This window comes from Acipenser ruthenus, chromosome 9 (assembly GCF_902713425.1).
Source record: "Acipenser ruthenus chromosome 9, fAciRut3.2 maternal haplotype, whole genome shotgun sequence".
Taxonomy (NCBI): Eukaryota; Metazoa; Chordata; class Actinopteri; order Acipenseriformes; family Acipenseridae; genus Acipenser; species Acipenser ruthenus.
Genome location: NC_081197.1, coordinates 5,962,513 through 5,976,047, shown reverse-complemented (window position 1 = coordinate 5,976,047; position 13,535 = coordinate 5,962,513). Strand labels below are relative to the sequence as shown.

At 37.4% G+C, this 13,535-nt stretch overlaps 1 protein-coding gene across 2 annotated transcripts in view; it reads right to left on the bottom strand.

Annotated features, from left to right (window-relative positions):
- Positions 1-1,926: 1,926 nt before the first annotated feature.
- LOC117962479 (rho GTPase-activating protein 42-like) overlaps positions 1,927-13,535 on the bottom strand; it is an 81,925-nt gene continuing 70,316 nt past the window's right edge. For both annotated transcript variants that reach the window (XM_059030949.1, XM_059030950.1), the window contains 13 exons: positions 13,275-13,314; positions 12,898-12,960; positions 12,470-12,544; positions 11,981-12,065; positions 11,234-11,292; positions 10,779-10,884; positions 10,507-10,666; positions 9,851-10,001; positions 8,970-9,392; positions 8,536-8,692; positions 7,458-7,517; positions 6,630-6,709; positions 1,927-5,781 (listed from right to left, as the gene is read on the bottom strand). In XM_059030949.1, the coding sequence (XP_058886932.1) occupies positions 5,693-5,781; positions 6,630-6,709; positions 7,458-7,517; positions 8,536-8,692; positions 8,970-9,392; positions 9,851-10,001; positions 10,507-10,666; positions 10,779-10,884; positions 11,234-11,292; positions 11,981-12,065; positions 12,470-12,544; positions 12,898-12,960; positions 13,275-13,314 (1,548 nt within the window). In that variant the 3' untranslated portion in view covers positions 1,927-5,692. The remainder of the gene's footprint in view (positions 5,782-6,629; positions 6,710-7,457; positions 7,518-8,535; positions 8,693-8,969; positions 9,393-9,850; positions 10,002-10,506; positions 10,667-10,778; positions 10,885-11,233; positions 11,293-11,980; positions 12,066-12,469; positions 12,545-12,897; positions 12,961-13,274; positions 13,315-13,535) is intronic.

Below are 13,535 nucleotides of genomic sequence, written 5' to 3'. Positions count from 1 at the left end.
TAGTATCATACAAAAACACTACAGCTATGGCCAAAAGTTTTGCATCACCTAGAATCTTAGATTGAGACATAATAAAAAAATATATATATTTATGAACATAATTTAGATATTTTATTTAACATCATGTAATCAAAGAAACTACAAAATTATATCACAAAAGTCTACCGGAAGCCATAATAGTAGTATAGTATTTCATGTTAGATTTCTAAATGTCACATTTTTCAATAAGTATATGGAAAACTACAAAGTTGTATGTAATATTTTAACATTGCAGTATTCAGCAGGTTTCATTCAAGTTAATTCTATAGGATGATGCAAAACATTTGGCCATAGCTACAGTATATTATAGGAAACTATAGGGAAATCCTCATATTCATGACTATAGAAATAAAAGCATTTCATGAGTTAATTGACGAATGCAGAAAAAGAGCATCAGTGGTGGGCAGAAGGATTTAATCTAAAGATTTATTACCATAGATTAGGCACTGTATTATAAATTAGGATGGCTAAGGCAAGTGGTGGAGAAAGTTAACTTCAATGAAAAGGAACGAGTGGCTAAGGTAGGTAAACTGGGCTGGGTTAGGTGAGGGATGGAGGGGATTGGTGCTGGGATGCCAGCAGCTCTGTCAAGCCTTCCTGAGGTGCCCACCTGATGACCACTGAGAACCCAACCCATTCTAGACAGTTGCCATGCGGAGGTGCCAGGGAGGCCACACTTTGTTTGATCCCTGGAGCCAGCGTAGTCACCGTTGTGTGTGCTGATGCGCCAGGGAGGCTGCAAATAGGAATCACTGGAATCAGCATTACACTTTAGCCATCAGCATCGGGCCAATAGGAAATCCATATTACGTCACATATTACAGCAGAGCTACGTCTTGTTTGGTCTCCACCACTACTGTCTCATTTTATCTTGGCGAAAGCCAAATCCAATAGTAGCATGAAGTAATTAACAGCTACTCTCATGTAATACAAATCATTACTGTTTTGAAGTGACCTTTTTAGGCTTTGTTAGCTGAGCCAAACAGAACAGGGAACCTCTCTGTGATAATGGGTCTTGCTGTTTGCTAGCCAACCACAATTAAATGGAACTGGAGTAGGCTGTTTGATTAATGCACAGATGGTACAAAAGTAATAATGGTTTAACCAGATGATTAATGTATCATCTACATATTTGATGGGGAGTTTGGACTCCCGTGTGGCACTCTATATCCATGGATACTAGGTTATCTTACAGGAACCAAGGATATAAAAACACTCTAGTTTCTCTAACATGTCTAAACCTGAATTCATTTATTAGGCTTCAGGCAACTAGAATGTGAGGTACAAAGGTTCCCACTGTGAACCCAAGGTGGCTTAAAAAGTGTTACCTACCTTGAGCTGATCTCTCCCACCAGCTGAAATCACAGCACCAGCAAGCTAGGATTTGCCAGCCAACCCATGTGAGTTCCTTCATAGCCACCCATCACACAAGACAGTTTAGCAAAGGAACACATCCAATCAGTGCTACCTTCCTGTATAAGGGCCCATTGCTAACTACGGGAGGAGAAGACCGTGAGTCACACAGTACAACTTTGCATTCTCATTGTGTCTGAACTCAGAAGGTAATGTGGGGCTGGTCAGTATGTTGAAGCACATGGTATCAACAGTGCAACACAGTGATAGGTGCAGGCAAGAAAGCTGCTTTAGTTTCAAAAGCAGTAAAGCAAAGCTTACATAGATAGCTGCAAGCAATTACATAATGCACGTACAGTGCTGTATAAGCCTGTTTTTATTCCTTTGATACTGAAACATTATTTATTGATTTTTTTTTTGTTCTGAATCAGTGCTGCAAAAAGGAGGAAAACGTTTAGCAAAATTGATTCTAACCATCAATAGGAGCATTATCAAATAATGACATATAATAAAATAACCCAACATTACAGTATATACAAAAAAGTTATTTTATTAAAATTTCCAAGCATAAACCTTATCATTCAGGATTAACACATAAATTATATAATAATAACAGTGAATAAAATTGGTGCCATGGGTTACAAATAGGTGCCTTTAAAGTATATATAATGTATCCTACTCAGTAAACAAAATATACAAATCTGAGAAGCAAACTTAATTCTTTGTCAGTCTAATTTAAATGTTGATTTACCACAACTAGGCCTGTATATGGTTTACAGAGGAAAGGAATAAAAAGTTTGACAGTTGTTACATTTACAGCATTTTTACAGATATACGGTATGTGTTCATCTAAAAAAATAATAATAATGAAAACCTTTTTTTGTTGCATCGGCTGTAAAAAACATCCAACAAACCCCAAAACATACAAAGTTAAGCATAAAACGAAGAGACAAGGATTGTTTCTTGCCATACATGCCCTGTAGTTACAGCACCTTCCAGATCTATGTGACTGCATGTGCAATCCCAATATCAACAACGCACGCTGTGACAAGCACTTTCACTTGCTTTTTTTTAGCTTTACATTTACACATGCTGATCCGTTTATAAATAGATACTTCTGACAAATTCAACATGTGCATTCCACATCAAACCTTTCTTTGTATGGTTACTTCTGCTTTAAATCTGTTTCTCTAGTCACACATCGGGGGTCTGCTTTATTGAACCCCTTCATAAGTTAATATAACAACTGTGCTTAAATATCTTAAGGGAAAGATTTATTTTTATTTTTCCATCACTGTTTACATCATAAATAGACCTGTAGGATTAGAAATATGTACCACACATTTTACAAGCTATCAGTATATATTATTGTACAAAAGGAACAATTTATTACTCACAAACACATGTCTGTTTTCTATAGAAAAAAGGAAACGAAACAACTAGGCCTGTATTTTCCACTATGTGTAAATTCTGAGGATGTGAGCAGCAATTTACCCACAGTGGGAAATCAGGCTCCTAGGATCATCAACAGAACTGATGTTTTTGAAGCCATGTCCTTAATTGCTTGTTGATGTATCAGCATTGTTTTGACCTTTTTTTTTATAGAGTTTGTATTAATGATAAAATCAGACTTTTTTGAAAATAGTAATGCACTACAGTGGACTTCAGAGTCCCTAAAAATAAATGTTTTAGGGATGTTTCTAACAACTTCTGCAAGCAATTATTGCAACACGTTTTTGTTTAGGCACTTTTTGAAACCAAAAAAAATTGCAGTGATTGTAATCAGTTAATAGGTTCTTAAATGCTGCTCCATGGGTGTGAGACTGACACAGGAGACATGTCAGCTCCAGGCAAACCATTTCAATCCAATGGCAATACCACTTGATAATGTACCATGGTGACAGTTAAGTCTGCAGAGCTGAAGGCCAATGGTTTAAACAGCAATCAGTTTAAGCAGCTAGGACGTGTCCCGGCCAGGATTGTGTGCTTTCTAGTTCCACTGCCCCCTATGCACAGTCAAGGTGGAGCACTTGTAGATGCTTCTTATGTGTAGACAGCTAGCCAAGGTCATAAAAGGCATCAATGTGAAAAACAAAACAAAACACAACCTTATGACCGAACACAAACAACAAATTATTATTATTTTTTTCTTTAATATTAATAAAATGAAACAAATTGACATATTTAAAATTTATACTTCAAAATATAATACAGCAAGTGCTTAACAATACATTTGTTATACAATAAAGTTGTTAAATACCAAACTCTGTTTTACCATTAACAGACAAATATAATACCATTTAATAACCCCAGTACACCAGTGTACCGGTAAGTGTACATTTATAAGGGAACACATAAATAAGAAAGTGCCGATTTTCATTATACAAACACTTATATAAATGACAAAGGCTGCAGTTTGTGTCTCAAGAAGGCCCTAGCTTTATACCGCATCTCATTTAATATCCAAGGTGTTTTTTCTCATAGGACTGGTTCATATTTATTCTACATTGCTTGAGAGAAGCAATAATGAATTGCACTGGAAAAACCAATATACCACATTGGGTAGATTTATTAAAATAGAGGTAGAACGCTATGACAGTAATACAATTTCACTTGACCCTATTATTTTGTACCACATAGAGTCACTGCAGTTTGTGGAGATTGTGACAGGGTGCTTATCTGCACCCAAAATACAGAGGTTTATTAAACCAAGGTACCTACACTTAACTAAAGCTGTTTGTGTCATGTTGTACTAGATGGGGAGGGGCAGGATGAACCAAGGAATGCTGGGAGCTCAGGCCACAGTATATAAGGAGGAGCTTTGGTGTATGCAGTTAGTTCCGTGCTGGGAGCAGTGGTTTTCTAGTGAAATGTATGGCTTAGGTTTTAATGCCAGTTGAACAGGCAATCTTTTGCAACCATTTTGAGGGAGGAATGGCAGAGCTCCGAAACTGATATATGCTAGTTTATTTATTTTTTTTACCAATAAAACCCTGTTTATGTTTTTTGCCAGTCTGTGTCTGTGTCACAGAGCTATGCTAATGTTTTGAATGTCACAAATCATAGGAAATGTACTAATGAATGAAACAGCACTGTTAAAATAATTTAATAATTTGTAAGCTTTTAGAATGATCCAAAATCTACCCCATCGTCGCCGCCACTAGAATAGATGTTTGACCATTTCTCGCTGTCATGTTAGTTTTTTTCTATGAATGGAAAATGTAATTATTTGTTCAATGGTTCCCTTAAGATCCCCCACAGCACAACAACTAATAAAGCTCTACTAATTCAATTTGGTTATGAATTCTAGAAAAAGAATGTTGCACTTTGGGTTCCAAAAGTCATTGTAAACATACCCATTTAATATCATAGGGATGTTGCTAATATTTTAAAGCATTCTTCTTTAAGGCACTGGCTAATACATACTGGAACCCCACAATTCTTTTTTAGAACTGTAATACATCATCAGAAGGCATGACAAGTAAAACATGTATATATGTTTTTTAACCACTTTTTGTTACTTTATCTTTAAGTACTGCATAATAATAAAACTAGAATCAAAACTGCTGGGTGTGCCAAAGAAAAACAAATACAATTTAAAGCAACATACCGGTAATTAGAAACGTTACTATAAAGCAAAGCAATGCAATGCTACTCTTTATAATGTAAATGTTGAATATTTTTCATTTTAAATAGTTTTTGTAAGGCACTTATGCACATCTAGAAAAGTAACAGATGGGCAACAATAAAAACATCTACGTACCACAAGAGTAATTCAAAGTGCACTCATAGCCACAGCGAGTAGATATGTCATATTCAGAAGCTTCACAACATACTGATACTTCAGGGATCCTTGAACCTGCTTTACTGGTTTTCATTTCATAAATACAAGACCCTCTTTACAAAATGTTTAGAGAATTTTCAGTCCATTTTTGACAGATTTACAGTCTCTGCAAATGGACTAAAACGATGTTGTCTTTTAATTGCATTATTAACACTGATCACGTTGAACCAAAACATATAACACATCGGTTTACTATTTAGACAGTAAAAGCTAATAGTATGTATGCTGCTTTTTATTGAACAGTTCATTACCCAGATCTGTGACTGTGGCTTTCTATCGGGAACATGTTGAAACCCTCCTGTATATTACTGAATGGCATCCTCTTCTTGAGGTTCTCTTTACTTTTCCATGTCCGCAGGTGCAGGCACTTAAAATGGAAAGCACAACAAATCACTATACATTATATTTCTGTTACCATGGATACCATGAAGCTACTCTGACCCTGTTCAAAAGTCATCAGAGGAAGTCCACGTAATTTTCAGGAATTAGACCAGTCCTTCCTTCGTAAGTTGCTTGGAGCCAGCCAGGTTCCACAGAAGGGTACACTGTTGTGTAAAGAAAAGAAAATAATCTTTATGAGAAGACTTTAGCAAATGTTTTGTTTTGTTAATTCACTTTGTGCCTGCAGGTGCATCTCAATAGTGCAAGCACTAATACAAAGGGAGACCTAAGTAGACTATATTTACAACCTTTATGTGCGAAACCAGTTTCAATGCATTAACATGTGTTAGTGGAACGCAGTATGATTTAAAAGCACTGTTTCTGAAACTGAAAATACAATGCATACGTACGTTTAGAAAACTCTCAGGCACCTACTGTTACTGAAAAGTGTTTTCTCTTAGATTACTGATATCAGTAATTTGCTGATATGTATTTGTAAAATGCTTTAACATTTTTACTGAGCACCATTCTGTTAGGGTGAAAAGTGAAAATGTTCAGGTATTATTTTTTACCATTGCTTTTTAATTTGTATTTTTTTTTATATTGGGGTTAAAATCAGTCCTGGATTTTCTGCATGTGCCATTGCTGGTAGTAGCTGTATGTTAATGTATTGTAGCGTGCATGGGGTTAGGGGTCAGGGCTGGTGAACATGAAGACATAATCCCAATATGTGCTCCTGCAAGGAAGCCCGGCTCTTTTGTACAGCGGTATCGGCACTATGCTTCAGAGTAGGAGGTCCCGGGTTCACGTCCGACCTCCGCCTGTGAGAAGCCCCTGCTTGCAGGAACCAAGGTTCACCACAGTATGTTCATTTCACTTTTGGCATCAACTAACACAATGGGTTCTAAGTTCATAAAGAGCAGCTACATTGGCATTTTAGCTTCATTTTGTTTTGGGTGTACGGTCCTGTTAGTGAATTACATTGTTTATGCTGATAACAGTTTCCTCTTACCATTAGAAAAGATCGCCCCTTGGGGGAAGCTGAGCTCATGGCTGTGTTCTGCCTTACAGGAGTACATTGCCGTTGCTTGGCTAAAAAACAAACAGTGAGAATTCTCAGAAAGCTTTTCATGAACTAACATCTAGTCAACAACAAAACAACAAGAGACAAATCTTTTTTATATAAACTAAATACACTAAATACATAATTTCTTGTACAAATCTCTTTTTGTAACAGAGACGAGTGTTTGATCTGTTTGCAGAATTTCAGATTCATACCCACTGTATAAAATATCTATGCCATTTTCAGTCCATTTTGACAGATTCACAGTCTCAAAATTGTACTAACCGATATGAGTCACCGACATCTTTATTTTGTCATATGTACAGATATGGCCTATAGAATTAACTAATTTTGCTTCATAGTTGAATGAAACCTGCTGAATATTGATAACATATTGAATTACATACCGCTTTGTAGTTTTCCAAAAAACAAAAAACATAACATGTTGTTAAAAAAATCTAACATGAAATACTGTACTACTAATATGGCTTCCGGTACACTTTTGCGATATCATTTTGTAGTTTCTTTGATTACATGATGTTAAATAGAAGATCTAAATTATGTTCACATATTTTATTTTTATTATGTCTCAATTCTAGGTGATGCAAAACTTTTGGCCATAGCTATATGTTTGATCAGTCTGCAGATTCAGACCAATTTACATTACCAGTAACACATTATTTATTGATAGATTTAAAGATGCAAAGGCTGACTTAAATAGATAGATTTAAAGATGCAGAGGCTGGGTCCGCAAACAAAGAAGGTTGGATACCCTACCGTCCAACAGGGGTTGTCTTGGTATTCAGGTTTTCAAACATCATGGCTCTTGCTGCAATCCTGAAAAACACACACACAGACATAAACACCGAATTCAAGTAGGCTGTGTGGTCCAGTGGTTAAAGAAATGGGCTTGTAAGCAGGAGGTCCCCGGTTCAAATCCCACCTCAGTCACTGGCTCATTGTGTGACCCTGAGCAAGTCACTTAACCTCCTTGTGCTCCGTCTTTCGGGTGAGACGTAATTGTAAGTGACTCTGCAGCTGATGCATAGTTCACACACCCTAGTCTCTGTAAGTCGCCTTGGGTAAAGGCGTCTGCTAAATAAATAAACAAGTGATTCCATTCATCTAGATTTAGAGAGATATTCAATTATATCCGTTTAAATGGGCATCGACGGTTTACTCTCTCGTTCTGCTAACACAGTCAGTTTCGTAATTAAAAGAAAAGAATGCTTGACGATTACTTGGAGCACTTCTTTCAATACGGGAGGACTGGATTTGTATTCGCAAGTTAAATGAACCCCTCAAGGGCACACTCCGTGCCAGCAAAACCTTAGTTAGGTCAAATCAACCGTGTGCACTGAGTCAGCAACTTATTGCAGGTTAACAGCGTATAGGAAATGTAATGCATCAAGGCAAGCTCAGAGCCAGTGGGTACCATTGTTTGTACTGGTTTTAATGCTGTGAAGGCTTCCTGACTCCTACATTACAATCTAATATAAACTGATATTAAAATGATCTGTTCTTTGTTATGTATTATGTAATCATTACCCGTATGCCAATCTGAGCCCTGTCTTTGTTCTTCTAGTAGGCACATGGAAAGAGTTTGAAAAACAGCAGCTCACAATTGTAGGAACTTACAATTGTTAAAAAGGGTCTTATGTTCTTATGCTCCAATGCAACGGCCGGTACTATATGCAAGAAACACAATTCTCTTAGTGGAACAGGAAGACAAGACCAAAAGACCCATCATGCCTATCGTGTATAATATTTACTAGGGGTTGTCGTTCACAGGGTGGCTATAATACTGCCTGAATAAACCTGTTGTTATTTCATCACTAAGAAGAGTTTCCCTTACACTGATCCGGGTCTCTGATAGCCGTTGCTTGCAGATGTGTCCAGCCTGCGTCTGGCAGTCAGCTTTGGTGGCAATTCTGGGTTTACTGGCAGTTTCGGGGTATCCTTTAGGTCCAGTGAGGCGAGACTCTGGACTGAACCACTACAACTTCTGGTACCTGGAAGAGCACAACACTTTAAAATAATGAATCATCTCTGTACGCTCCATTATGCATTTAATTAAAACAATTATGCTGTCTAACCCCACAGCTGAAGTCTTAATAACACCAACCTCACATTTGAATGGTTCTACCAAAGGAGAATGCAGTTGTATCTCAGACATACCCAGCTATGACTGCGTTGGTATCCAGGTGTGAAATAAAGACAGAACATTCAACTTTCAGAAGTTTTGATTGAAGTATTATATTTGGGAGTGAAATACCATATTGAACCCACCGCCTGTCAGCTGGAGAGATCTTAGTGAAGGGGCAGCAGACCGTTTCAGCCCTGTTAGCCCATACGGTGGTTTTTTGGGCACATTCAGCGGGGGTGACGTGTTCCCAGCAGTGGTGACGGAGGACAGGCTCTGTGTGATGGAGGACAGGCTCTGGGTGACAGAGCAGAGGCTCTGTGTGTCAGACTCCCCGTCTGTCTTTGCTGCGTCCTCCTTGGAGCTGGAATCTGGACTGGTGGTGCCGGCCGAGCTCTTCTGCCCGTTGGATGAGACGGGCGAGGCGATCCAGGGAATGCTGCTCGCAGACTTGTCTTTCTGCTGGGACGAGCTCGTTTTGGATGAGCTGTTTTGTTCAGAGGAGTGCGAGGAGAGAGACTCGATGCTTCCCATTGGGGTGCTGCTGGGACTGCTACTGAAGGTGTCACCTGAGAAAAAGGAGGGAAAAGCTAGTGAGACTTTGTATGGCTTTGTAGGGCTGTATGGCTAAATCATATCCACCTTTTTATACTGTTGGTTTGCTTTTTTGAGCTTTTGTTTGATTTTGAACCTTTTGTTCTAGTCTCTATGATACATTTGAAGTAGTGTCTTGGGTTAACTTTATCTATACCCTTTATGATTTTAATAGCAAGCACCAGCACCCTCTTGTGTACAGCACATGCGTATTGCCAGCAAAACAAAAATAAAGACACTTCGGGAGCTAGGAGTGGAGAGCAGCTCCTGCTCTCAGATGAAAGCACATAAACACAGACTTACAAAAAAACTAAAAACAGCATTTGAGTTCTTGCAATAGGAACCATCATACAATGCAAACATCATAAAAAAAGGAATTGGACTATGTATAAAAAAAGAAAAAGCTACTTGCTCTTTAAAATAAGTCACTTACTGTCTGCATCAGCCAGACACAGCGTTGGGGTGTAGTGGCCTTTGGGTTTCCTTGAGCCCGTGGCCAGACATATGGCTCTGCTTTTCCTGGAGCTGGACCTGGACTGTGGCTGTGGAAGGGGAACATTGGGGTCTGGGGTATGATGAAATATCTGGAAGACCAAAAAGAAACACAGGAAGAGGTAATGCATTGGCAGCTGAAAGAGAAGAGAAAATTGGCATTTAAACAAGAGGGAAAATGTTTTCTTGGTCTATAGCGCCACCTGCTGCCTAATAAATAGAAACAACATCAGTTATATATAAAACAGTGGATCAAACAACAGGAATTTTCAAAAAGCAACATGATTAACCTGATAGGAGTCCTCTAGAATAAGTCAGGACTCAGTAACATTTCATGGCTGCAAGGGTGGAAAAGTGCACTTAGTTTGTTTTTATATTCTTAAAATCAATGCTACACAATGGTTTGCATGTATTATACACATTTGTAGTTGCATTTCTCTAAACCTTTAACATAGAGAAACAGATGATAATAACAACTGAGACTAGATTCAAATTATCATTAAGCAGATTTAAAAACTATTTTAGTATTATCACCAGTTCTCCACTTACGAATAATTAAACGACAGGTTTATGAAAATCTCTTTTAACCATGTTCACCTTTTCATAATTCTCGATCAGGATTTCCACAACAATGTTCTGGAACTTAATGTTCATCATAGCTGCCACAGTCTCCTCCTGAGATCTCATTAGGGTCGGTCCAAAGATCACTCCCAGGTTAGAGACTGTCATCAGGTTCTGCTGGCTGTGAGTGGAGACCCTGCAGGGACAGTGGCACAGGCACGAACAGGTCAACAGCTGTCAGCATCCTAAGTATCCCTGTAAGCATCCCATCAGAATAAAAAGTTCAAAGTAGATTGAAAAGATCTTACGTGACCAGGTGTTTTATCAGGATATCCAGCATCTCTCGGTTTTTCTCTGGCAGTTTGTGTAGCAAGGCATGGACTGCACAAACCCTGTAGTTCTGGTCATCCGACTCTATAAAACAAAGCAACACATTAAGTCAGTTAAACAAAACAACATGCTGTATAAGGGATAAGACTTTACAATAGTTCTCAAATACTCAGGGTCATATTTTCAAAGCGTTACCTCCAGTCTTTAATTAACTCACAATTTTTTTTAAAGGAGAAAAAAAAAATAATGTAAATGAGAAACAAACACCTCGGGAGAGTGCTGAAGAGAACTTGGATTATATCACTTAGTTGTTCTGTTCTAGTTTTGTTTAATTAACAAGATTTTTTACAACTTTCAAAAAATAGCAGTTGATTCAATTAAATATTCCCAAAATATAATCTGATACAATGTGATTTCATGAGGTCATACTTACTGACAGCAAGGATGAATTCTTTGTGAAACTTGAAAGTCATCAGTGGTTCAGACAAGCATCTGGTAAAATAAAATAAAAATAAAAACTTTAAAAAATGATTTTAATATACAGGGTAGTTACAAAGGGAGTAGAAGAATGTAAACTCTAAAAACATCTGCAAATATAATAATTTGACTGACAGGAAAAAGTCATACATTGGACTAATGTCAAGCAGACCTTGGTCATCCTTCAATCACTGGCAGCAGCCAATAATATTCCAGCTAGGTAAATACAGACCCGCCTTCCTTTAAAGGCACTGCAGGGCTTTGAGTTTACCTCCCGCCCAACCTCCATTCCTGGCCTTGTCAGCGATCTTGGCAGTTGAACTGCCTCCCTCAGTGCTGGCTGAGAGATGTCAACCAACCGCTTGAGCGCGTCAACAGGTGAGGCCGAGCACCAAAATCCAGCAGGTCGAAATGCTGAGATACACGCTTAGTATTCTCCACTAAAAATTGTGTTTTTAAATCTCATTTGTTATAATATTATTAAAATTAAACAGCAATGGTGGAATCAAGGTAAAGTAGCTCCATAATGTGTTCCACATTGAGCCACAGCAGAAGTTGTAGCAAATCATCAACATGTGTCAAAAAATGACTGTTTTGCCCCTAAGTGACCACATAAACACTTCCAGATACTCCAGATGTTTCTGACCATAACAGACAGCTCCAATGCCCAGTGCTGTGCAGCAGCTGAGTGTAATGGACGTACCGGAGGTAGTTTTTCAGCCCACTGGTGACCGTCTTATTGTCCCACATGTCAGCGTCAATGTCCATGTCTGGAGGAGCTCTGGTTGCTGAAACAGATTTTTTTTTTTATTAAAACTTACCGTGCTGTAAAAGGTTATCGAAGAATGTTTTCTAAATATAATATTTTTCTTTAATAACATTTTATTTGATCTCACTAGTTTTTATTCAGTTACTTGATACATTTTTCTTTTTTGTAGCATTTATTCCTTTGTTTATATTGACATTACAGTAAAAATGACCAACATGTGGCCCTAATAGTGGGGGGAGGAGGCTTATATTGTATTGCACTGACCTTATATTGTCTGGAAACATTGAAATTAAAGTAATTAGGACTGTAAACAATATGGCCTTAATTGTGGGCTGGCCTTTAATTTGTCCTGTTTCAGTATGATAAAATGAAGAGAATGTATACATTCTAAAAGCTGGATTAAGTCAATAACTGCTGTCTTACCAAACACTGCATTCATCAGCTTCTGTACTTTCGAGTTGACACCTCCTATTCTGTATAGACCCAGGGTGTTGATTCCTATATAGACAGAGAGGAAGAGAAACAGACAATCAGAGTTCTGTACAGCATGGAAACCCTCTTAACCAGCTCATTGTGATGCTCGATAGGGGATGCATAAAGTGAACAGTGGATAAGGATGATGCAAAAACACAATGCATCTAATAGACAACGGCTCAGATTTACAAAATGTCAAACTTTGTATTGCAACAAAAGCTTAGTACTCCATAATGGTAATCTTTTTTTTACCAAAAGTAATGACATTTTTAAATATCCAGACAATTTAATACTAAAAATAAATAAATACATAAATAAATAAATACATAAATAAATAAATAAACAAACAAACATAACAATAATCGTAAATTACCCACCTCGTACCTCCACCAAATGAATACATTTTTTCACAAAATTAAAACCTGCTTCATTGAGGAACACTGCAAATATAAAATTGGATTCATGTATTAGTGGTACGCTTCCTGCAGATGAGAAGAACATGATGCCTTTCAAGAGCTTTGTCTCAAAAATGAGTTTAGTGATTTGTTTAAATGTATGTACAATCTATAGAAAATAGCACTGCAGCAAATGGAGGACTACACAGGGAAAAGTTTGTTCAAAAAGACTCTGCAAAATTCTTCATTCATTAACTACAGAACAAAAACCATAAGACACTTATTAATTATCCATTAGAAAACGAATGCTTTATAATAAAAAAAGACATCCCGTTGTATTGTTCAAAAGAGTAACTTACTTTCTTCCTTCTTGCTAAGTATCGCTGGAAGAGTGTATATCTAAAACCAAACAAAGAAGACAGCATATTTATTCAAAAATCTCAAATCCAATTTTTTTACAGTACAGTACATGACAGCAATACATGTAATTAGAATTTAAGGCTGTTTACTTTAAATTGTTTATAATGCATTCATTACAATATATATGATATTATCCAATAATCTCCCAACAAATGGTTGCCCAACCCTGAACTGTTAGTCAGGTTACACTAGACTGAGAT